Source organism: Piliocolobus tephrosceles, chromosome 1, assembly GCF_002776525.5.
Source record: "Piliocolobus tephrosceles isolate RC106 chromosome 1, ASM277652v3, whole genome shotgun sequence".
NCBI classification, from domain to species: Eukaryota; Metazoa; Chordata; class Mammalia; order Primates; family Cercopithecidae; genus Piliocolobus; species Piliocolobus tephrosceles.
The window spans coordinates 207,124,686-207,148,359 of NC_045434.1; the positions used below are offsets into that span (position 1 = coordinate 207,124,686).

Consider the following 23,674-nt stretch of genomic DNA (forward strand, 5'->3'; position numbering starts at 1 on the left):
CAGTTGAGGTTAGGAGTTTGAGACCAGCCTGGCTAACATGGTGAAACTCTGTCTCTACTAAAAATATAAAACTTAGCTGGGCCTGGTGGCGTGTTCCTGTAATCCCAGCTACTCTGGAGACTGAGGCAGGTAAATAGCTTCAACCTGGGAGGCGGAGCTTGCAGTGAGCTCAGATCGCACCACTGCACTCTAGCCTGGGCTACAGAGCAAGACGGTGTCTCAAAAATAAATAAATAAATAAATAAATAAATAAATAAATAAATAAATAAATAAAGCATAAGAAGTAAAAAAATATATAAAATAAAAAATAAGGCACAGGGTCTTGCTCTGTTATCCAGGCTACAGTGAAGCAGGGCAATCATAGCTGACCAAATTGGAACTTCTGGGCTGAGGCAATCCTCCTGCCTCAGCTTCCCTTGTATTTTTTTAGAGATGAGGTGTTGCCCTGTTGCTGAGGCTGGTCTCCAACTGCTGTCCTATAACAATCCTTCCGCTTCAGCCTGTTGAGTAGCTGGGAGTACAGATGCAAGACATGCAGCCTAGCATTGTACTAAAACAATTTTCAACAAATTCTTAATTGTCTTTCTTTTTCTTTTTCTTTTTTTTTTTTTTGAGACAGAGTCTCGCTCTGTCGCCCAGGCTGGAGTGCAGTGGCCCGACTTGGCTCACTGCAACCTCCGACTTCCGGGTTCAAGCAATTCTCCTGCCTCAGCCTCCCGAGTAGCTGAGATTACAGGCATGTGCCACCACGCCCAACTAATTCTGTATTTTTAGTAGAGACAGGGTTTCACCATATAGGCCAGGCTGGTCTCGAACTCCCGACCTTGTGATCCACCCACCTCAGCCTCTCAAAGCGCTGGGATTACAGGCGTGAGCCACCATGCCCAGCTTGAGTCGGGAGTCTCACTGTGTCACCCAGGCTGGAGGGCAGTGGCACAAGCACAGTTCCCTGCAGTCTGCCTCAGTCTTCCTAGTAGCTGAGATTAGAGTCATGCATTATCATGCCCTGCCAACTTTAAAAATTTAGCTAATACTTAAAAATTTGTAGAGACAGGGGTTTCACTCTGTTGCCCAGGCTGGTCTCCAACTCCTAACCTCAATTAATCTTCCCTCCTTAGCCTCCTAAAGTGCTGGGATTGCAGATATGAGCCACCATACCTGGCTTAATTTTCTTATTTTAATTTTATATAAGTGATTATTGTTGTTCCTAAGATAATTGGGGCAGTGACTCCTTTAACATTTTAGAGATCTAATCTGTCTATTCACTTCACCGAAAGAGTATGGCAATTTGTTTCATGAGAAAATATCCTGTATTTATAAAGCAGGAAAATTCCTTCCACCAAACTAGGGGGCATTCTCAAGAAACCAACTGTGCTAAGTAACTTTTCACTTAAGGTGAAAAGAGAGGCAATGGTATCTATTAACAATGTTTATCAGTGAAGGAAATAAACTGAAAACATGAACATCATTAGATCCTTGGAGGGCCTTCATTGCTGAAAATCTGAGTAATATTGTGATACCATTTTGAGTCAGGCAGGACATTCTCTTTCTAGGGCATGTAACAGTGGGTGAATAATTTCTTTTCATTCATTTTCATTAAGGACTGAACTTCCTTAATGTTCTGGAGATTATTAAATTTGATTTGTATAGTTGTGAAAAGTGCTGATTCCATTGCTTATACGTGATCATATAAATCTTTTCTCTCCTTTCTGTAGTATGGTTTAAACTTAATCCTTAAAGGACATGTATTTGAATTTTTCAGCTGATTAGAAACCTGAAGACACCAATCAAAGAAAACTGCTCCTTACATGCTACAGATTTAGTTTTCTTCCTGTACTAAGATGTCTTTTAGATATAGTAAATTTGTTCAAGCCAAAAGCTCCTTTGGAACAAAGTTGGGTGGGAGGGGGGACATTGAGTAGTAAGATCACTCTTGTAATAGAGATGCCACTCTTGCAGGTATTGACAACTATTGGACTCATAATATTTTTACCAAACATTGGAAAGACAAGATCTGAACAACTTATCATTGCTGCAGTCTCAAGTATCAGGAAATGCCATTATTCTCAGGACAATAAACAGACAATAAAAAAGACTCACAGACCAGATTAGCTGTCATGGTCAACAGGGACAAGGGTCAACACGACCCAACAGAGACTGTCCCCAGAAATTCACTTCATAACCTCAAAACCAAAAACCCACACTGATGGCAAAAAATAATAATGCAATAACGTGTGTGATTAACATTGTTGACCTCCCCCACCTCCGTATGAAAGTCCACTAATTGAAATGATTTATTTTCTTCTATTGAACTGCTTTTATTGAAGACCCATATATTGACCGTCTAGCTGTGAATCAGTTTCAGGTCTCTTAACTCAGTCTGTTTATCTATTTGTCATTCCTGATGCCTTGTCTATAATAGCTTATAGGAAGCCTTAAGGTCAGATAGTACAAGTCCTTGTTCTTTTCCACACATTGCAATAAATTTTGAAATAGGTAATAACTCATAAAACCATCACACACATCAGGATACACTATCACTTCATCCCTTTCCGATATGGTTTGGCTGTGCCTTCACCCAAATCTCCACTTGAATTGCACCTCCCAGAATTCCCATGTGTTGTGAGAGGGACCTAGGAGGAGGTAATTGAATCACAGGGGTGGGTCTCTCCTGTGCTATTCTCCTGGTAGTGAATAAGTCTGACTATCTGATGGGTTTATCAGGGGTTTCTGCTTTTGCTGCTTCCTTGTTTTCTCCTGCTGCTGCCATGTAAGAAGTGCTTTTTGCCTCCCGCCATGATTCTGAGGCCTCCCCAGCCATGTGGAAATGTAAGTCCAATTAAAGCTCTTTTTCTTCCCAGACTCTGGTATGTTTTTGTCAGCAGCATGAAAACAGACTAATACACTCATTTGGGAGTCAGACACATGCTCTCACTCACATATGCTGGTTGCTGACTTGTGACAGAAGATTCTCCATTGTACCCTCTGGGGACAATACATCTCCAGTTGTCTCCTGGGAGGATGAACATGCAAAAAATCCACAACACTCAGCACAGAGTGTGGATTTAATCCCATTAGTCTGAATGGGACTAATGCCCTTATAAAAGGGACCCCGGGGAGCTCTCTCACCCTCTTTCTGCCCCCTGAGGATACAATGAGAAGGTGGCAGTCTACAACCAGAAAAAAAGCCCCTCACCATAACCCTACCATGTTGGCACCTTGATGTCGGACCAACCTCCAGAACTGTGAGAAATAAATTTCTGTTGTGAATTAGTCATCCTGTTTACGGTACATTGTTATAGATGGCCCAACTAACACAGAGATGGAATCCCAGGAGGGTCTCTAATTTGCTAAGCTGGTCATCAAGTGGGATGTTGCAAGTTAGAAACAGGAAGAGCTGACATTTTGTACATAAAAAAGAAGATAGTGGACAGGCCCATTGTGTCGACTTTGTCCGTCTTGGCAAACTGGAGACGGAAACTCGATTCACCTTTGCCAGCCACGGGAGCACCCGGAGGACCTCCAGAGGTTAGGTCAACTTCGTGGTAACTTTAGACCCTGAAACCACACAGGATTTTTCTTGTCCTCCCTGTGATTTCTCTTCCGCCTGCCCAACAGGACAGGACAGGAAACCGCCTTTCTTTCCCGTCAGAAAAGGGAAAGGACCGAAGTGAACAGCTGGTTTCCCCTACGTGTCCTTCCGGGCCTGGGCGTCTCGGAAGCTCAGGCTGACCCGAGACCTAACTCCTGGCGAGTGGGACCAGCAGGAGCCTGGAAGAGCGCGCGCACCGGGGTGGAGGTTCGGCGCGCCGGGGGTCGAGAACCGCAGTCAAACCCTCTTCTTCCCCGCGCACCGCGCACCTGCCCCCGGGGATGCCGAAGGAAGTGGCCCATAAAGCTTCTCTGCAACCGAAAGAGGCCTGAAGCTCCAGGACGGGCGAGAGGAGCCTCGTTGAGTGAACCCAGCCCTCTGCCTGGCTGGCCCTGGTCAACAGGCTCGGAAGTGGCAGATTTGGAGGACAGAACGGAAGAAAAGACCTAAAGGTTTCCAATCTCATGATGTGGAGATGTTAAAAGCCTCCGATCCTAAGGTCCTACTTACTGTGTGGGGAGCGAGGGTGTCTCGAGCTGGATCGAGCCGTGAGCCTTCACCTGGAGAGTCCTCTGCACAAGTTCGGAGAGCACGGCAACCCGCAGCAATGGTTCTCAAGAGGGGGCAACTTCGCCCTTACACGCCTCTCCCATCCTCGCTGGGACACTAGGCCACGACTGGGGGAAGCGGGGAGGGAGAATGTTAACTCCCCGGCATGTATCTAGTCAGCGGAGGGACGGATGCTGCTGAACACCTCACAATCCACCGCGGGAGGGCCCCTCCCCCGCCCCGAAGTAGCCATTCGGCAGAGGTGGAGAAACTCGCGTGTAGATCAATGCCCACACACTTGGCCGATGGAAAATCACGAATGGGTGACCAATTGGATTTGAGGCTAAAACTCCAGCGTCAGAGGGAACTCTGGAAGTTTGTCCGGAGCGAACGCAAGTGTGGTGTTGCCTTCGCCTAAGATGGGAAAATGGCAGGTGTCACAGGTTGCAGGGGAAGGTGGGAGACCAGCTGAGGGCCCCCGAGCCTTCCTGGAAAGAGTTTCCCATTCAGCCGGTCTCGGTTTCTGCATCCGTCTGATTCCTTATGATGTTGAGGGTGCCAGGGTCTGGGTCCTTTATGATGCAGAGGGTGCCTCCGTCTCACCCCAGGCGCCTCCCGCCTCTCGCCGCCTCCTGGCAATCTGGTGCGCGGCTCCGGACCTGGCGACCCACCACCGCCTCGTCACTTGCTTCCGCCTCGCAAAGGCGCCATCTCTAGTTCAGTGGTGAGCTGCGGCCGGGTCGCTGCAAGTCGCTGCAGGACTTGGGACTCCTGGCCTTGGTGTCCCTCTCGGAGCGCTCGGTGTGTCGCCTGCAGGCTCTCTTTTTTGAAGAAAGCAGGGAGGGAAGAGCCTTGTGAGACGACTCCTGGAGCAAAGAGCTGTGGAGGAAACAAAACAAAAGCCATTTCCCCACCAAAAACCACCCTTTGGGATTGCAGAGAGCTGGCAGGAATGGTGGGGGGCCCTGCCCACCTGAAACTTTGTCTACTGGGCCTGGATCTCTGGGTGGCCTAGGCTGCTTTGGTCCTTCTTGAGCTGAGCTGGGCTGGGCTGGGCTGGTGAGGGGCGTATTGTCCTGCCATCTAGTGGCGAGTTCTGGGACTGCAAGCTATAATGGCCCAGGCGCTGCCTGTAGTGGAGCCGTCCGTCCCAGGGCGGTGGTCCCAAGCCCCTGGTCATGCCACGGAATCACCAAAGGAAGGTTAAAAAGTACATAGGCTCCAGACTCACCCTACACCTAGTGAATTAGAAATCCCGAGGCCTGGACATAAACATTTTAGTTTTAGCATGCAGATTCCCTAGGCCCTATGTCAAAACTCTAAATTGACTTTGGAGTAGGACCTAGGAATCGGAATTTTTAGCAAGAGTACTCCAGTGACTCTCGTAAGCAGCTTGACTTGAACACCACCAGTTCAGCTGCCTGCAAGATAAATGAGGCAACTGTGGGATGTAGATTATTTTAAAAGCTGATACAATAGTCGGTCATATTACTAGAAACATAAAGTCCAGGTTAAGGGAGGATAGCAGTTAAAAACAACTGGGTTCAAATCCTACTTTTGATATTACTAGTTATGTGACCTGGGGCCAGTGTCTTAACTTTTTCCTGCCTCTGTAAAGTAGGGATAAGAGTACCTGTCTGCCAGGATTACAGCAAGGACTCAATTAGATCACAAGTAAAGGGCACAGGGCCTGGCCCTTGGGACATGGGCCCTGTATTGCAATTCCACTGCTTGGGTCTGTTTGGGAGCACTGTGTCCTTATTTCAGTGATGTATTTATGAGAGGATTGTCCAGAGAAGGAGGAGATGAAAGGGGAGACCATGGAAGAAGGACAAGGGGCATGGAGTAAGGCTTGAGGGTCTGTAATGGGATTGGGGGAAGGAGATGTTTTGGGAGGGAGGCATTTATGCTGCTTAAAAAACATAACAGGCCAGGCGCGGTGGCTCACGCCTGTAATTCCAACACTTCGGGAGACCGAGGCTTGCAGATCACCTGAGGTCAGGAGTTCGAGACCAGCCTGGCCAACATGGCAAAACCCTGTCTCTACTAAAAATACAAAAATTAGCTGGGCGTGGTGGCAGGCTTCTGTAATCCCAGATATTCAGGAGGCTGAGGCACGAGAATCACTTGAACCCAGGAGGCGGAGGTTGCAGTGAGCCAAGATCGTGCGACTGCACTCCAGCCTGGGTGACAGAGCAAGACTCTGTCTCCCCAAAACAAAACAAAACAAATAACAGAGAGTCAACATGGAAGAGGGACAAGGAGGTAGAGTGATAGGAAGTCCCCGTGAGCAATTGGAACTAAGAAGGGCACAGGCAGACTCAGTACAGTGAGCTCACAGCCACAGGAGCCTGCAGGCCAATGCTGCGTGAGAAATCTGTCGGGTGCCATAAAGCAGTGGTTCCCAACTGTGGCACTTATGTCCCTCATGGAATGTGACCTGATTTGGGGAACATGCAGATTAGCATTTGCAGGAATATTTATTTGTATATTTATGTGCATACTTGGCACATAGAGGCACACATGTCTGTACCCACATCTATGTATTAGAAAAAAGAGCCAGCGTCTTAGGCCTGTGGTTACACAGACGTAGGCAGTGATGTCAGGTCTGGGCCCGATTTAAACTAGGCAGCTATTATGCCAATTAATAGTAGAGCTGGTTCTGGATGTGGTTGGAATAGTCAGGGTGGTCTTGAGGAGCCCAGCCTCAGAGGAACTTTCTGCTTGGGTTTGGAGACTGACGTCAGTAACATGGACTGGCTTTCCCGTGAGTGAGGACTCCACCCCAGGACCCTCACTCTTGTGTCACCAAGAGGGTGTCTGCAAAGTTACATTTTTAGCAAGCCAGTCTGAAGCTTCTGGTGACCTCGATTCTGGAGTTTGTTGGGGTAAATGACCACAAAATCAAATGAACCTGCCTACCTGACACGCGTCTCCTGGACTCTTTCACTCTTGCTTTGTTTGTGTTTCTTTTCTTCACAGCACCTGCTGACATGATATATATGTATTTGTGCATTATTTCAGGTCAGAGCCTGTTTTGTCAGTAGATCTATTTCACATAGTGCTGGCATAAGGCACACACCCATCAGGCGTTTGTTGAATGAATAAACGATGGAAGCAACTTTGATAAGACTTGCTCCAGGTGTTTGCGGACACCAGTTGTATGCCCATCTATCTCTGCGAGGCTCCTGGAAGAGCATCTTGCAGCAAGTGTACCAGGGCTCTGTGCTGTCAGGATGGTGTTGGTTCCATCCTCTCGGCTCTGGGCTGATCTCTATCCTGAGCTAGAACTGGAGTGGTCCTGGAGAGGAGCCTGGCCAGAAAAGAGCCATGTGGAAACCCTGTGAGGAAACCAAAAGAGGGGCGATGGTCCTGGGGCATCCAGATGGTGGCATGGCAGTGAGGAGACACAGAGCCATAACTTGCCCACAAAAGCAGCCTGGCTTCTGACTCTGCAACTGTTACAGGCTCAAAGGGACGGCATTGTAACTAAAATGCAGATTCAGTTGCTCACCACTTGCAGAGTCTAATTAACAAGAGCTAGGTATGGTATAAAGAAAGTGACTTTTGGCCGGGTGCAGTGGCTCAAGCCTGTAATCCCAGCACTTTGGGAAGCCGAGACGGGCGGATCACAAGGTCAGGAGATCGAGACCATCCTGGCTAACACTGTGAAACCCCGTCTCTACTAAAAAATACAAAAAAACTAGCCGGGTGACGTGGCGGGCGCCTGTAGTCCCAGCTACTCGGGAGGCTGAGGCAGGAGAATGGCGTAAACCCGGGAGGCGGAGCTTGCAGTGAGCTGAGATCCGGCCACTGCACTCCAGCTGGGCGACAGAGCGAGACTCCGTCTCAAAAAAAAAAAAAAAATGACTTTTTATTCCAAAGCTAGCATAGGGAAAGAAGTACAGGCTTCCTGCCTTAAAGGGTTCCGCCTTGCCTTTGGAGCAGAAGAGGAGTGCTTTTAAAAGGGGCCCACACAGGGGTGGAAGTGAGTGGGGGAGTGGGGTGGTCCACATGATACTTTGGTGCCTTATTTACTGGGACTCGAGTTGGCATCTTCATGGGCATACTTTGGGTCATCAATCAACTGTTATCTATCGAGGCAACCTCCTAGTGGGTGAGAGTTTTGCTCTGGAGATTCTAAGCACATGGTTAGGTGAACTTTCCCTGTAGGCAGTGTGTGGTGAAGAGGAGGTAAAAGGCTATAATTGCATTTCTAAAGAGCTAAGTAGGAAGTGGAGAACAGGGAGAAATGGAGAAAAGAAGAGAAAAGAATAAAGAAAAATAGTAACTCCTTGTCTTTTTCCTGGAAAAATGGGGGCACTTGGTTACTTATCTCTAGAAGCAAGACTGGGTCAATTAAAAAAAAAAAACAGAAGAATTTAGGATTCTTTCATGCTTCCAAGTTGTTCTGTGTAACGCAGATACAGTCCTTAAAATGCAGGCGAGAGGTGTGTGAGCATGTGTGTGGTGTAGAAGCTGGGAGAAAGCGTGGGAGTCACCTCAGTGTCAAGGCCAGTGGACGGTGAGTCACTTACCTGGGAATCATCTCCAGTCAAGTGGACGGTGGGTCACTTACCTGGGGATCTTCTCCAGTCAAGTGGACGGTGGGTCACTTACCTGGGAATCTTCTCCAGTCAAGCATGTGGAATCCAATTCTAGTTGTCTTTAGCTGGTGATGGGTGTAGTGTGTGAGACTCTTACGGGCTGAATGCCCTCAAAATTCAGATGTGGAGTACCTAAGGGTGTATTTGGAGATCGGATCTTTAAAGAGGTAATTAAGTTCAAATGAGGTCAGATGGGTGGGCCCTAATCCAACATGACTACTGCCCTATAAGAAGAGGCGATTTGGACACACACATATGTGGAGAGGCAACCATAGATGGACCACAAGGAGAAGATGGCCATTCGCAAGCCAAGGAGAGGGGCCTCAGAAGAAGCTAACCCTGCTGGCACCCTGAGGTTGGATTTCCAGCCTCCAGGATCATAGGCGAGTCCATGTCTGTTGTGCAAGCGCCATGGCCTGTGACACTTGATTATGGCAGCCCTAGCAAACTAAGACACAGAGAAATGGGAATGGCAGGGTGGCGGTGGTTAGCGTGTCACAACCAAACCACAGAAAGCAGGGGTGGACGTGGCCTTGGAGACGATTGGATCTGAGAATAGATCAGTTGTCCTTGCCCCCCTCCCCGATCTAGGTATCCTTACGTCTCTGGGTGGGCCCCATTCTCTCAGGCATCTCCTTGCAGGTGGGATGCGGCAGCCTGCAGCTCTAGGACCCATCCTACAGCTTAAGATCCGAAAGAAAGCGGCAGCTCACCTCCACCTGCAATTCGGAGCCCTGTCAGGAAGGATTCTGATTTTCGCCTCTCAGATTTGGAGTCTGCTCCTGGGCCTTTCATCATGGGCAGGGCTGCAGCGCTGGATTCGTCCAGCCAGGATCCTGCGACCTCCCTGAAGGCGGGGTTGGGGGTGAGGTGGGGGCAGCAGGATCCTAAGGGTACCGAGATCAGCGGCACCCCCACCTCCAAGGACTTCACAGAGTCGGGGCGGAGCAGTTCCCTGAGGCCAATTGGGAGGCAGTGGTCTCAGCATTTCTCCTCTCCATCCTGATTCGTTTCCACCCAGGAATTTCCCATGAAATCCAAACCACCAGGCCCGAGGCGGCTTCCCACGGGGAGGTCCCCGGCCGCGGCGGGGGCGCAGGCAGGCGGGTCCCTGTGAGTGAGTGGAGTGGTGGTGGCTGGCGACGGCCATGTGGCGTCATGGTGATGGGGGGGTGTCCATTCTTTTTCTTCCTTCTCTAGGACTTGAGGTGGAACGTGGAGGAACAGGGTCCTCTCCTGGTTTGTCCACCCTGCCCAGACCTCCATTCCTCACCCAACCTACCGCTTCAGAGCCAGGAAAAGACCTCAGAGTACATCTGCTCCAACTCCACCAAGGCTCAGACAGGGTAAGGAGTTGGCCCCATGTCACACAGCCTGGTGTATGTGGCAGAGTCTGGGTGACAGTCAGCCCCACCAGGTCTTCCAGCTCCAACCTTGGTAAGAAGGGGAGGAAGGCTGGCACACCCAGCTGCTGCCAGGCACCGCCACTAATGTGCTGTATTAGTGGCAGGGCCCAAATCACTTGCCCAATTTGGATGTGGGCAAGTTTCCAAAACATCCTGGTTGTTTCTTGTTGTCTATTTTTTTTTTTTTTTTTTAGTGATGGCCTGTAATCCCAGCACTTTGAGAGGCTGAGGCAGGTAGATCACCTAAGGTCAGGAGTTCAAGACCAGCCTGACCAATATGGTGAAACCCTGTCTCTACTAAAAATACAAAAACTAGCCGGGTGTGGTGTTGCATGTTTGTAGTCACAGCTACTTGGGAGGCTGAGACAGGAGAACTGCTTGAACCTGGGAGGCGGAGGTTGCAGTGAGCTGAGATTGTGCCACTGCACTCCAGCCTGGGTGCCTGAACAAGACTCTGTCTCAAAAAAAAAATTAATTAATTAAATTAAAAAATAAAAAAATGGTGATGATGATGCAGGTGTGGTGCAAGATTAGCTACTATAAGTACTCACCAAACTAGACCTTTCTAAGTCCCTAAATTATTACCTTGTTTTAAGTCAGGAGCTCACGGGCCGATGGGGCTGTCTTTACCCTTTAAACCTATAATTTACCAGCAACATTCTTCTAGGCAGAGGGGGTGGATCCAGCTTCCAACGATGCAGTGCTTAATAATGAGGAGATCTTTTCCACCCTGGGGACATCTGGCTTCAGGAAATCTTACTGTAAACAGCTGGGTGTGACCAGCCAGCTTTAGGGCCAGGGCTGTAGTGGCCCAGTGGGTTTGAGCCCAGACTCCGCAGAGAGCCAGTCTGCTGAGGCTGAGGTCCTACCTGCCACTCACTAGGCTGGGACACTGGGAAATCTATGGAACACTTCGTGCCTCAGTTTCCCATCTGTCCAATGAGGAAAACGACGCTTATCTGAGATTGTTGTGGAGATTAAATGGGCAAAACCACACACAGCTGTGATTCTCAATCAGGGATGATTTTGTTCCCCCGGGGACATCTGGCAATGTCTGGAGAAATTTTGAGTTGTCCTGACTGGGTAGACAGATGTTGTTACTGGCATCTAGTGAGTAGAGGCCAGGGATACTGCTAAACATCCTATAAGAGTGATCTGGGCTTGGTGCGGTGACTCATGCTTGTAATCCCAGCACTTTGGGAGGCCAAGGTGGGAGGATTGCCTGAGTGCAGGAGTTTGAGACCAACCTGGGCAACAAAGCGAGATCCTGTCTCTACAAAAATTAAAACAAAACAAAATAAAACAAAAATTGGCCCAGAATGTCAGTAGTGCTCACTGAGGAATAGTGGCGTAAAGGACAGTGTGATGGTCCAATCAGTATTGTTGCCTATTAGTCCTCAGTTCAAGATTGGATGTTCCTGAATTCTCAGTTCTGTTTCTGGCACTTATGTGAGCTGCTGGGTGCTTGGTCTTATGTTTTTTCCCCTGTCTGAATATCACGGGGCTCCTCTTCCCTGGAGTCTGCCTACCCAGCCCCACCTGCAGGGGAGAGGAAGCCTGTATTGGTAAAGAGGAGGCCTCTGCCAGGCCACTTTGGAGGATCCACTGGCTTCGCAAGTCCTAAGAGCTACAGGGCACTCTTGGGCTGCTGTTCTATCACCTCTTAAGAGCTGGAAAATCAGTGCATGCATTGTGTCCTCAGCCCATGAGGCCTGAGTGGGCTGACTCCACCCGTGGTCAGCTTGCAATCCAATCCAAGCCAGTGGGATTCCACCCTGAGACTTTGCTAGAACCACCTAGTGGTTCTAGACTTGTGGTTCTAGACTTTGCTAGAACCACAAGAGGGTCTCTCTTGTGCAGGGGTTGCTGGCTGAGACAGTGTTTGTCTTGTGGCCATTTTGCCAACAAAAGGGGGCAATCTTTCCAAAAATTAACTGGTATAGAGGAGAGCAAACCCAAGAGGTGAAGAAGACTGAGCATCTTGAAAGCATCATCGGACACCCTGGCACCAGCTGTGTCCAAAGCCAGCTGTTGACCTTGACTGTTCTTTACATATGCTGCTTCATTCCCATTTACTGTATTTTCAAACCATTCTTTGACTGGGATTTCAGTCACTGGCCACTGGCTGTGTTAGGCCATTCTTGCATTGCTATAAAGAAATTCCTGACACTGGGTAATTTATAAGAAAAGAAGTCTAATTGGCTCATGGTTCTGCCGGCTGTATAGGAAGCATAGTGCCGGCATCCCCTTCTAGGGAGGCCTCAAGGAGCTTCCAATCATGCTGGAAGGCAAAAGGAAAACAGGCACATCACATGGTAAAAGCAAGAGCAAGAGAGAGAAAGCAGGGAGAAGGTGCCACCATTTACAACAACCAGATCTCACGAGAACTCACTCACTGTCACGAGGCTAGCACCAAGAGGATAGTGCTAAACCACTCATTAGAAATCGGCCTCCATGATCCAATCACTTCCCACCACACCTCACCTCCAACATTGGGGATTACAATTCTACATGAGATTTGGGTGGGGACAAATATTGGAACTATATCACTGGCTCATATAGAAATTCTACCATCCCTTCAGTATTTTGTTTATCTATCTATGTTTTCCTGGAGCCTTAATTTTTTTTTTCCTCCTTAGCCAGATTGGAAGTTTCTTGAGGGCAGGGCTTGTACAGTAAACTCAATCCCCTCTGGATGCTACGAGGCAGCACAGTTCCGTGGAACTTTCTGTGACAATGAGGATGTTGTGTATCTGTGCGGTCTGGTACAGCAGCCACCCACTAGCCACCTGTAGCTACAGAGCACCTGAAATGTGGCTAGTGTGACTGAGGAACAGATTTTAAGTTCTAATTTAATTTTAATTCATAATTTGAGTAACTACATGTGGCCCGTGGCTGCCATATTGGCCGGCACAGCAGGGTAGCGTCTTGCATGGGCAGCTGTTGCTCTTTGAATTTGTATATGTTTCTCTGTTCATTTGCTTCACAGACAACAAGTGTGTGCTGGACACTGGGAAATGTGGTCCAGGAGCAGTCACAGTCCCTACAGACTTCCCACAAATTACCGTAATGCAAAAGTGGGAATGTGGAATGTCTCAGAGGAGACCCAGATGATAGCCTCTGGAATTCAGTGGAGATCCCTCGTGGTCCAGAGAGATGTTGCGGGAGAGGGGTGGGACTGTGTAAGTCTCCTCAAGGGCGATTAGTCAAACACCGAGATGAACTGATCCATCTGCGCTCTGCTGAGGAGCCCTTCTGGGATGTAAGTCCCCATCTGAGAGGCAGCTGGAGGGGACAGGGCCTAGCAGGATAGGGTTAATGCAGCCAAAGTTCAAGTTCTGGCTCTATTAGCAGTGAACACTTGGGAGAGTTCCTTCACTCACTGACTCTCATCAGTATGATAGTAATAGCATGAACCCATCGGGATGGTTTTAGGATTAAAAGAGATACTTGTGCAAAGCCTCAGCATACAGTAAGTGGTTGGAACAAACATATGCACAGAATCTTAGCTGCCAATTATGAGGACTCAGCTCTCTCCTCCCGGGGGCACTGTGAGGCTTAGAGAGACTCAGGGAGACCCAGTCCCTCACCTCCACCTCGCATGAAGCTCTACCCTTCCCTGGGGGCTGGGTCTTCCTTTCTTGACTCCCCCCAATGCCAGGGCTGCCCGGGGTGCCGGAGATCAGCCACAGAAAGAAGCCCTGCCTGGTTCAAGTGAATCGAGGGGAGCCAGACATTTCCCACCGGCTTGATGAAGCTACTCTCCAGATTCATTCCCTACCGCTGGGAATCAGCAACACATCTTGCAACCAGCGTGGCTGAAAACAGGCATCTTGGATAGATTCTACCTGACATCTTACTTGGCAGCCAATCAGCTGTGTCCTGGCTACCCTAGTGCCACCTCATGGGTCCATTACATCGGGCTATAGCCTGATAAATCTGATTTAGCCATGAGCCAGAGCAAAGGGAAAGAGCGAACCGTTTGCAGAAGGCGGGGCCTCATGTCCAGGCGTAGCACTTAGGAAGTACTCATTACATCCGGGATGACACAGATGCACGGAAGCCAGGTCGAGGGTCCTGGGAGGGGGCAGAGGCCCAGCAGAGGATCTGCTGCCTGACGCCCCTTCTCTACCCTCAGGAGATGAGCCCCTCACCCCCAGCACTCCAGCCTCAGGGAGTTCTTTGTAGCCATGGGGCTCTGCCCCTCCTACCACAGGACCTTTGCACACACTGCCCATGCTGTCTAGAATCCTCTCCACCTGCTGAACTCCCATCCACCCAGGCCTCACCTTCTCTTTTCTATGTCAAATCCCCATGTGAAAAGATATGAAAAGCCCTCTGACTACCAGCTTACGTCTGCTGTCAAGACTTACTACGGTTGTTTGGCTGTGGTGGCTCACACCTGTAATCCCAGCACTCTGGGAGGCCGATGTTGAGGGGGATCACTTGAGCTCAGGAGTTCAAGATCAGCCTGGCAACATAGTGAAACCTCTACAAAAAAAAATATATATCAATCAGGTGTGGTGACATGCCTGTAGTCCCAGCTACTCGGGAGGCTGAGGTGGGAGGATTGCTTGAGCCCAGGAGATTCAGCTGCAGTGAACTATGATCCTGCCACTGCACTCCAGCCTGGGTGACAGAGCAAGACTTCATCTCAAAAAAAAAAAAAAAAAGAAACTTAGACCACAATGACACTTGGCGGAGACACTTGATGGATTATTTAATTCATGTCTGTCTTTCCCACCAAGGGGATAGTGGTTGGGCGGGATTGTTTCCCCCTTTTGTCCCCAGCATCTAGCTCAGGGACTGTCTGCCTGGGATGGTCTTCCCCCAGATCTTTGCAAAGCTGGTTCCTCAGAATTTAGGTCTCAGCTCAAAAATCCTCAAGGATCCCCCACCCTCTACTTGAAGTCTGGATCACACTTGTCACTATCTGAAATCAATCACCTTGGCCACTGGTGTGTTTCTCCATGACCTGTGTAAGTTCTCTCACTGGATCTCCAGCACAAAGAACCGGCCCTGGTTCCCAGGAGGATTGACTAATACAGTATCTGTGGTCAGCCTAGAGAAACTGGCCGTCCCCAGTCTGTCTTTTAGCGACTTCTAACTTTCTCGTGTCTTCTCCATTTAATACACACTTCCAGAGTGCTCAGCCCCTGCCGACATGAGCAATGGGCAGGGCATCTGACTGGGTTCCTGCCCCATGAGAAGCACACAGCCTGGTTTGGGGAGGTGGGGCTCCATCCGGGCTGTTCGGATACCTGAGTGGAGCCCACAGACCAGCCCCCACCTTGTGTGTTTAGGGCTGTGCTAGGAAGGCCGATCTGTGTGCTGTGACCTTGGAACTCAATGTGAGATCGCTGGACCGGCAGCAGCACCTGGAAGCTTGTTGGAAATGCTGATCTCAGGTGGGACTCCAGAATTCCCACACTGCACCTGCACTCCCCAAATACCTCCCCACCAGACGATCCGAGGGCTTGGGGCAGTCCGAGGAGCACCTGCCAGGGTGCCTGGGGTCCCACCGCTAGAGATCCAGCCCAGCAATCTGAAGATGTAAGTGCCCCCAGGAGGAGTGACAGAGTGACACAAATGACACAAGGGGAGGGGACTTGTCAGGTGTCCCCTCCTACTGCAAGTTCCCAGGGCAGAAGGCAATGCCCCCACAGGAACTTTTCTAGACACTCCGAGTGCACCTGAATTGCATTTTGAGTGATGCTACCTGCTAAGGTGAATCCTATGCTGGGAGGTGGGGGGAGGGGTGTTCACTAACATTGCCGGGGGGCGAGGGTTGGGAGAGTGTGTAATTGTGAGGATGAGCCTGGGATTTGGAGGGAGATGGACTGGGTTCGGGTCCCTGCCCCGGGATGTCTTAGCTTTACAGAGCTGGGCAAGCCCCTCCACCTTTCCAATCTCAGCTTCTCCATCTATGAAATGGCTTCATAATCTCACAAAGAGGCTGCTGGCAACACTAAATGAGAAAACACAGAAAAAAGCCCCCTCCGCCATAAAGTGCTGTGCAGTAGTATTTATTGTTACTGTGTTAAAATTCACTCCCGGGGAAGTGATTTGGGGCCACGGCCCTAGGAACCGCATCTTTGTTCACAGTCATCCCATTTCCTCTGCAGCCACAAAAGGCCTGCGTGTGTCAGGGCTCGGGAGATTCTCCTTGCTGGCCAGCCATCGGCAAGAATGCCAGACTCAGAGGCTGCCATTGGCCACAGGGTTTCTTCTCCTTTCCATTCACAGCAGGAAGAGCCCTCTGGAGCCTCGGAAAGCAGAGTGGAAGTGGTGGTGCCCAGGACGCGTGGGCTCTGATGGGAAGGGGGAGGTGGGCCTGAGCATGGGCCTTCTTCTCCCCAGGTCAGAGAGGCCTGGGTGCCCCTGGAGGGAATGCTGAGGTCACCTCTGGCCAAATCTTCCTGTTCTGCGAGGACCCAGCCCTGTTCAGTGACGTCAAGCTTTTGGATCCCTGTTCTGGGACCCTCCTCCCTGGCCGGGCTGTGTAGAGACGCCCTTCTCTCCAATTTATTGGGTCCAGATTGTTGTGTGGCTTCTCTCCTCTGCGGCCTGAGGTCCGAAAACAGCGATGCTGACAGACAGACAGATTTCTCAAAGAAAGGTCCCACTCAGCCAAGGACAAAGGGGCCTCTGCGAGGCTCCTGGGGGTGAGAAAGCTGAGCGTCTACTAGGCAGGTGCCTTCTGCACCCACAGGTACAGGCTGCAACAGCTTTCCAAGAAGCACATCCACTTCGTCCCCAGGGCCAGATGCCACATCGCCCTGCAGCGACCAAGACCACACTCAGGCTGCTTGGACAGGATGTAGTGGGTCACTGTCCTGGAGCTGGCCCCTCTGTAGCTTGTAACAATCAGCTCGAGTCTCTCTGCCAAGTCTCCGCCTTCTGTTCTTGCCCACCCTTGAAGCAGAGTTGACATTTTGGGTTTTTCCAGCAGACAAAGCTCACCCAATCTGACACTGTGGAGGTTGTTAATTTAACAACCAACCCATCCTCATGTTGAGAAACCAGCTCCAAATGCTCACCTGGCTGTCAGGGATAGGGAGCCTCATGGGTGAAAGAGGGATATGATGGCATAATTTAAACCAAAAGAGACATTGGCGGTTGCCTGTGTTGCCCCAGGCCTGCTGGCCTCCTGCTGTGATTGTTTCAGGTAATTCCATCTCCGCCAGTGACCCCCAGTTGTCCACTTGTCCCCAGCAAGATCAAACCATGTAAGTGGCCATTTCTGACAACTTGGGTGAATGTTGGTTTCAAATCATCAGCTCTGCGTTCAAGTGCCCTGCTACAGTTCTGGCTCACTCTGCAGGAATAAGTGCCTGCCTGGGTGCGCTGCCATTGCTGCCTCCCAAAAGGCAGATTCTGGGGTCTCAGCTCGTCCAGGCTGGATGTGGCTTGGGAGTGACCTGTGGCACCAGGTTGGAGGGAGGTCTCACCTCTCCTTTCTGAGCTGTGGATTGCAGCTTCAGGACCCTATGGATGAGGCTGAATGTCATGAAGATAATGGAATTTGGAGTCTCAACAAAGCCAAGCCACATGCCAGAGATTCGCCACCTGAGGCCCAGGATCAGAAGTGTGTCCTTAGGAGGCCAAACATGCACCTGTCTACCAGCTAGACATTTGGTCTCAGATAGCAAGAAAGGCTGTGCTTATGTGGTTAGGGGAACACCATGGTCTTCGGCATGAGAGAGGTGTAATTCTCAAGTTCATCAGAGCTCGGCTTCCCCCATGAGACGAAACAATTTGCCAGGTTGAAGAACACATGCTTTGAGGGTTCTCAGAGGCTGACACCTGTTGTGAATCTTGGAAACTCAAGCTCCAGTGCAAACGGCCTCAAAGGAGATCAAGCATCATGGTTCCAACAAGAGACTCGCTTTGATAACCCGATGTGTAAGTAGAACAGCAATGCATCTGTCCTTCCCTAATCATCACGTGGCTGTCATCCGGTCAATGAACTGAAGCCCGAAGGCTTGGGTCATACTGGTTTTCAAGGCTGTGCTCATGGGATTTATATGTTTCTTGAGCCCTGTTGGGGGCTTCTTGGCAGGTCTGAACATTAAACATTTCTTTTCCTCCTTTTGCACACTGCTCCAACCCAAACAGAGTTGGAGAGAACTAGCTCTATGTCATTTCTGTGTTGTAAATGGGAAATTAGCTACCCCATAACTTCCCATTGTCTCCTGAGAGGTTACAAAGTGTGTTACAGATATTAGCAAGTGTTAATCCTCACGATGTCCCTGGGAGGGAACCAGAAGTATCATAGATGAAGACATTGAGGCACAGAGAGGTGAGGCCACTGGGAAGAAGCCACACAGCATAACAGTGGCAGGTCAAGAAAAGGGCTGGGGTTCTCCCCACCAACACCGAATGATTTTGATTTTGCTCTGTGGAGTTTGTGTCTCGGTTAGGACATTGGTGAGCTATGTCACCTATGTTTCAGGTGACAAGGACATCACAACAAAGGTTTGTTGGGTTAACACTGTCAAGCATTTCCCTGCCCTAGACCCCAAACTCCTCGCCACACTCCATACCATTGTCATTGGGTTCAACCAAGCCAAGTCACAGGCCGGAGATTCACCATATGGGGCCATCGGTCATCCCTGATCCTGTTATCCCAATAGCTTTCATTCTGGTGATAGGATATCTGCATCTCCTAGAAATGTGGCTGCTAAGCCCCACCCCTGCACAGATCATTCACCGGCCCCCCACTCAGCGTAGCCACTCCTGGGTGGATCAGCGAACAGCTCTTCAATATGTCCACCCCCATGTGTCACAGAGCTTTTCAGGTGGAAGGAATGATCAGCCCCCATTTTGCATTCTCCCAAGAGAGATTCAGTGAGACAAGTCAGGACCCAAGTTCTCAGTCAGGGAGGGTAAGGATGCTGCAGCCAAGAGTCCCCCAACCCCCGCCCTGTCCGATGTCTTAGCAAGAGGCAGCACTTCCTGCACCGGCTCTTCTAATGGACTGAGTGCTGGCGTGTGGGGTTGGGGTCCCCCCTGCTCCCCCTGGAAGGGTGTTTTGGGAAACTGTGGACCTCTTCCCACCTTGGCAGCTCAGTTTAAGGCTCCAGGGACTGCTTGGCTGCTCCAGTGATGGTCACTCTGAGGTGGAGCCTGTGTATCCTGGGTGGAGGCAGGGCTGGACACTGTGACAGGTCCTCTGGGCCAATCTCCAGTTGAGCAGGAAAGTCCATGGCCCACCCAAGACAGGCGGGCTGGTGTCTTCTCTCTCCTAGGTGCTGTGGAGCTGAAACCGCACGCACAGTCTGTTGGGATATTGCCCAGGAGCAGGGGACATCCTCAGCCTGCGGCTACTATGTACAGTGGGAACGGCACCTGGGGCCATCTGGCTTCTCTTCCTTCCTGGGTCTCTCACGTAGGGTCTGGTGGAGCCACCAGTTCCTTACACGTTGGTGACCTCCAGGCTGTTGTAGCCTTCCAGACGGCACTGTTCCAGCCTGCTCTGGGCGTCATCGTCTCCACAGTCTTCATTTTGAAGAGAGCCATAGTCATCATGGAAATCGGGATCTTTGCTGCTGAAGCCCCTTCCTATCTTCCCCAGGGGCAGCTGAGAAGACAAGAATATGATCAAAGGACAGGAAGAAGAGAAACAGGAATTAAGAATGAAGTTCTGGGAAAGGTCTCCAATTCTAATTGCTGTGTGATTGAGTAACTCACTTAACCTGTGTGTGCTCCCCCTATTAGTAATAATACTCCCTGCTCAGGGAGGCTGAGGGGAGTCTGTGAATGACCGTTAGGGGAGAGCTTTGTGTGCCCCCGCCCCCGGAAGGATTCAGCTGGTTACCAAGGCTGAGGACAAATATCATTGGTCTGACTATTCCTGATTCACAAAAGCCTCCTTCTTTCCTCCTTGGTGGGTGGAGAGTTAAGGACGTGTGTCCTGGAGACTACCTGTGAGAATGTCTGAGCAGGCCCATGAGGTCTGACTGCACTCCCAAGTCAAGGAGGAATATTCCAGACAGCCTGGTGTGGCAGAAAGAATGTGCGTTTTGGAGACTCGTAGACCCAGGTTCAGATCCCTGCTGTGCCACTTCCCAGCTGTGTGACCTTGGACAAGTCACTTCCCCTCTCTGAGCCCATTTTCTCAGCTACAAAATGGGAATGGTAGTTTCTAACTCCCAGGTTTGTTGTAAAAAGTAAAGTCCCACCAGTCTGGCCAACATGGTGAAACCCAGCCTCTCCTAAAAATATAAAAATTAGCTGGCTGTGGGAGCGAGCTCCTGTAGTTCCTGCTACTCAGGAGGTTGAGGCATGAGGATCACTTGAACCCAGGAAGCAAAGGTTGCAGTGAGCTGAGATCGCGCCACTGCACTCCAGCCTGAAAGACAGAGTGAGACCCTGTCTCAAAAAAAAAAAAAAAAAAAAGTCAAGTCCCATCTGCAAAGCACATAGCAAGTGCTTGCACCGAGTAAATACTTGATGAATAGTAACTATTATTATCACACACAGTAGGCCTTCAAAATACCTCTCTCTTAACTGTTATTATCACACACAGTAGGCCTTCAAAATACCTCTCTCAACTATTATTATCACACACAGTAGGCCTTCAAAAATACTTCTCTCTTATTGCACACATCTCTGTGTTAAAGTAGTCACATTAGTGCTTTGTAACTATTTATTTGACTGCGTTTCTTTCAAGACCAGTGTTTCCCGATCTTCTTTTTTTATTATTATTGCTCCCTAAGGAGACTTTTTAGACAGTTTTTTCCTAATTGCACCCCTGCTGTGAAATTTTAATGCCACAGACATACTACGCCTCTGCTTGTGTACCATATGTACATTTGTGCTTTTACATAGAAAGAATAAGAATTTTTGCCACCGCCTCTACCCCCCACCTCCACCAAAACAAATTTTCACTCCTTTGGGGGCAATATTAGTCCCAATTACTAGAGTGCATGTTCTTAAGGGTAAAGTGGCTTCTTAAGGGTAAAGTGGCAATGTATTCATGTTTATGAATGAATGGGGATCATGCATTCTTCAAATGGAAGACGTTTTGGATTACCCAGTTCTGCCATCTGTGTCTGTGCATTTCCATTGAGGAATCTGTGTCAGTTGGAGTCTGTGCAATCAGACCTGAATTGCATGTGTTTTCATACTGTTTGGTTGGAGTCACCAGAGGTTCATCTTTGCTATTGGTGACGTCACTGAAGTCCCAAATCGAAATCAGTGATCGGGGCTCAGAGTTTGGGGCTGCGCTGGAACCCTGTGGGCAGCCTGGCTGAATGCAGGATCCACCTCACCCCAGAGATCTCCTTTTCCAGGAGGCCAAGGTGGGTCCCAGAATCTGCATGTTCAGTAATAGTCCCAGGTGACTCTGATGCAGGCAGGTGAGACCTGCACTTTGAGATCCAGGCGCTACTCGAAGCCCTGCGGGGGCTTTGTGCACTGTACCCAAAGCATCATGAAGGTTCCTTGAAGGTACGTCCTGGACGCCCTCGTGACCCAGCCTGGCACTCCACCTTCACAGGCCAACACAGGAGCCACAGAGCTCCTGGGAGGAGAAAAAAAGACCTTTCCCGGGCGTGCAGGACCCACAGGCAAACCCATCGAGTGACTTACCCGGCCAGCTTTGTACTTGAGACTGCTGCTGTTCTCCTCCTTTCCTGCCCGCGTGGCGCTGGAGGCCCTGCCAGGGGGTGTTCCAAAACGCTCAGCCTCCCGGATGCCTGGGGAGCTGGGGAGAGGCCCATTCTGAGTCAGCAGGGGAGGCTCAGTCACTTCCCCAGAGACATACACACGCACATTGGTGACAACGACCACAGCTGCTGAGACCGACTGATTCCCTCTCACATGCCATCCTTGTGCTCTTAAGAAGTGTGATTCTCACCACAGGCCTGGGGCTTGGGACTGCCAGCCCAGCACTATAGAGAGGGAAAGGAGGCCAGAGACAGCAAGCAATTTGCCCAAGACGACACAGCTGTAAGCGGCAGAAACGGGCCTCCGATACTCCAAAGTCTTGCTCTTAACTCTTCAGTGTACTGCGAACTTTACTGCAACAGACTCGAGATGAGTATCTCAGCATGATAGCTAATTAGCTGTGCTTAGAGAAGCATGAGGAGTCTCCCCTGCTCTGAATTTGCAATCTGTGTCGCCCACCTGACTTTCTGCCTGAAGTTGCCCCCATGACTCCCTTCTTTGTGCAAAAGCATTGAAGCTTCTGTTAGAATAGGATTTGGCCAACTACAGCCTGCCTGCAGGTCAAATCCAGCTGGCCGACTGATTTTATAAATAAAGTTTTATTGGAACTCAGCTGTGCCCATTTGCTTACGTGTTGTCTATGGCTGCTGTATATAAGGACAGAGTTGTAGACTTTTGACAGAGATCATATGGCTCTCAGATCCTAACATATTCACTATCTGGCCTTTTACAGAAAAAATCTGCACATCAATACTGTGGATAAACAGAGTCGGGACACTAGGGCTGGCCTGGAGCCAGAAGTCACCACGGAGGTAAACTCATTAAAAGAAATTAAACTTCTAGCCGGGCATGGTGGCTCATGCCTGTAATCTCAGCACTGTGGGAGGCCAAGGCATGTGGATCACTTGAGGCCAGGAGTTCAAGACCAGCCTGGTCAACATGGCAAAACCCCATCTCTACTAAAAGTACAAAAAGAATTAGCTGGGCATGGTGGTGCACACCTGTAATCCCAGTTACTCGGAGGCTAAGGTTGAACCTCAGGAGAATCACTTGAACCTGGGAGGTGGAGGTTGCAGTGAGCTGAGATCGTGTCACTGCACTCCAGCACAAGACCCTGTTGCAAAAAGAAAAAAAAAAAAAAAAAAAAGACCCTTCTAGCATCCTTTAAGCTGCCTCAGAGAAGTTCTTCGTCTTCTGGGGCAAATTTTGCTGAGAAAGTTCAAGGGAGGGGAGTGGTGTGTAGGAGACAGCACTGATTGAATGGCAAATGAGCTACGTTCTCAAACCCACGGGTTCCACAGGCTTCCATATAACAGTGAGGCCCTTGCTCAGTGGTGGGTCAGGAAATGAGGTCTTCATGAATGGCCCCTCTCCTCCACCTGGAGACGAGATTCCCCAGGTCCGGTGGGGAAGCAGCTGTAATTGCAGAAGCCACAAAATGTAAACTCAGGCAGCTGGCTGTTTGCTCTCTGGTACAGAGGGGTGCTGGAGCCCCAGCTCATGGAACACGAGCAGTCAAATGAGCCTGGGAGAGCCTCAGGGGTCCCGTCTCTTATTTTCACTGAAGAAGAGATAGAAGACTAAAGAGAGGGTGTGTCTTGTCTGAAGATACACAAGACACCTAGTGGCAGGGATGGAAATTGAACTGGGGCCTCTGGGATCAAGGTCTAGACCACGGCCTTCCCACCTTGGGATTTAGGGTAGGACAGTGGTCGCACATGTGGGCTCCATGTCAGCAGCCTGGCTCGATGCCTTAGCATGGCCTGGGCTGTGTGCTGAGCAGAGTGGGGTTAATAACAGAACTTCCTCCTTAGGTCACTGTGAGGACTAAATGAGGGGATACACAC

General features: G+C 49.9%; 2 protein-coding genes and 1 pseudogene across 2 annotated transcripts in view; 2 read left to right on the forward strand and 1 right to left on the reverse strand.

Annotated features, from left to right (window-relative positions):
- LOC111529265 overlaps window positions 1-16,511 on the forward strand; it is a 19,691-nt gene extending 3,180 nt beyond the window's left edge. The window contains exons 2-5 of the mRNA XM_031934681.1: window positions 9,949-10,094; window positions 13,144-13,231; window positions 15,299-15,881; window positions 16,401-16,511. Of these exons, the coding sequence (XP_031790541.1) occupies window positions 9,949-10,094; window positions 13,144-13,231; window positions 15,299-15,322 (258 nt within the window). The 3' untranslated portion in view covers window positions 15,323-15,881; window positions 16,401-16,511. The remainder of the gene's footprint in view (window positions 1-9,948; window positions 10,095-13,143; window positions 13,232-15,298; window positions 15,882-16,400) is intronic.
- On the forward strand, window positions 4,447-6,183 carry LOC111529266 (annotated as a pseudogene).
- The window catches only part of KAZN (kazrin, periplakin interacting protein), a 517,580-nt gene continuing 510,070 nt past the window's right edge, over window positions 16,165-23,674 (reverse strand). Inside the window, exons 14-15 of the mRNA XM_023196157.3 lie at window positions 21,750-21,864; window positions 16,165-19,737 (exon numbers count right to left, since the gene is read on the reverse strand). Of these exons, the coding sequence (XP_023051925.1) occupies window positions 19,573-19,737; window positions 21,750-21,864 (280 nt within the window). The 3' untranslated portion in view covers window positions 16,165-19,572. The remainder of the gene's footprint in view (window positions 19,738-21,749; window positions 21,865-23,674) is intronic.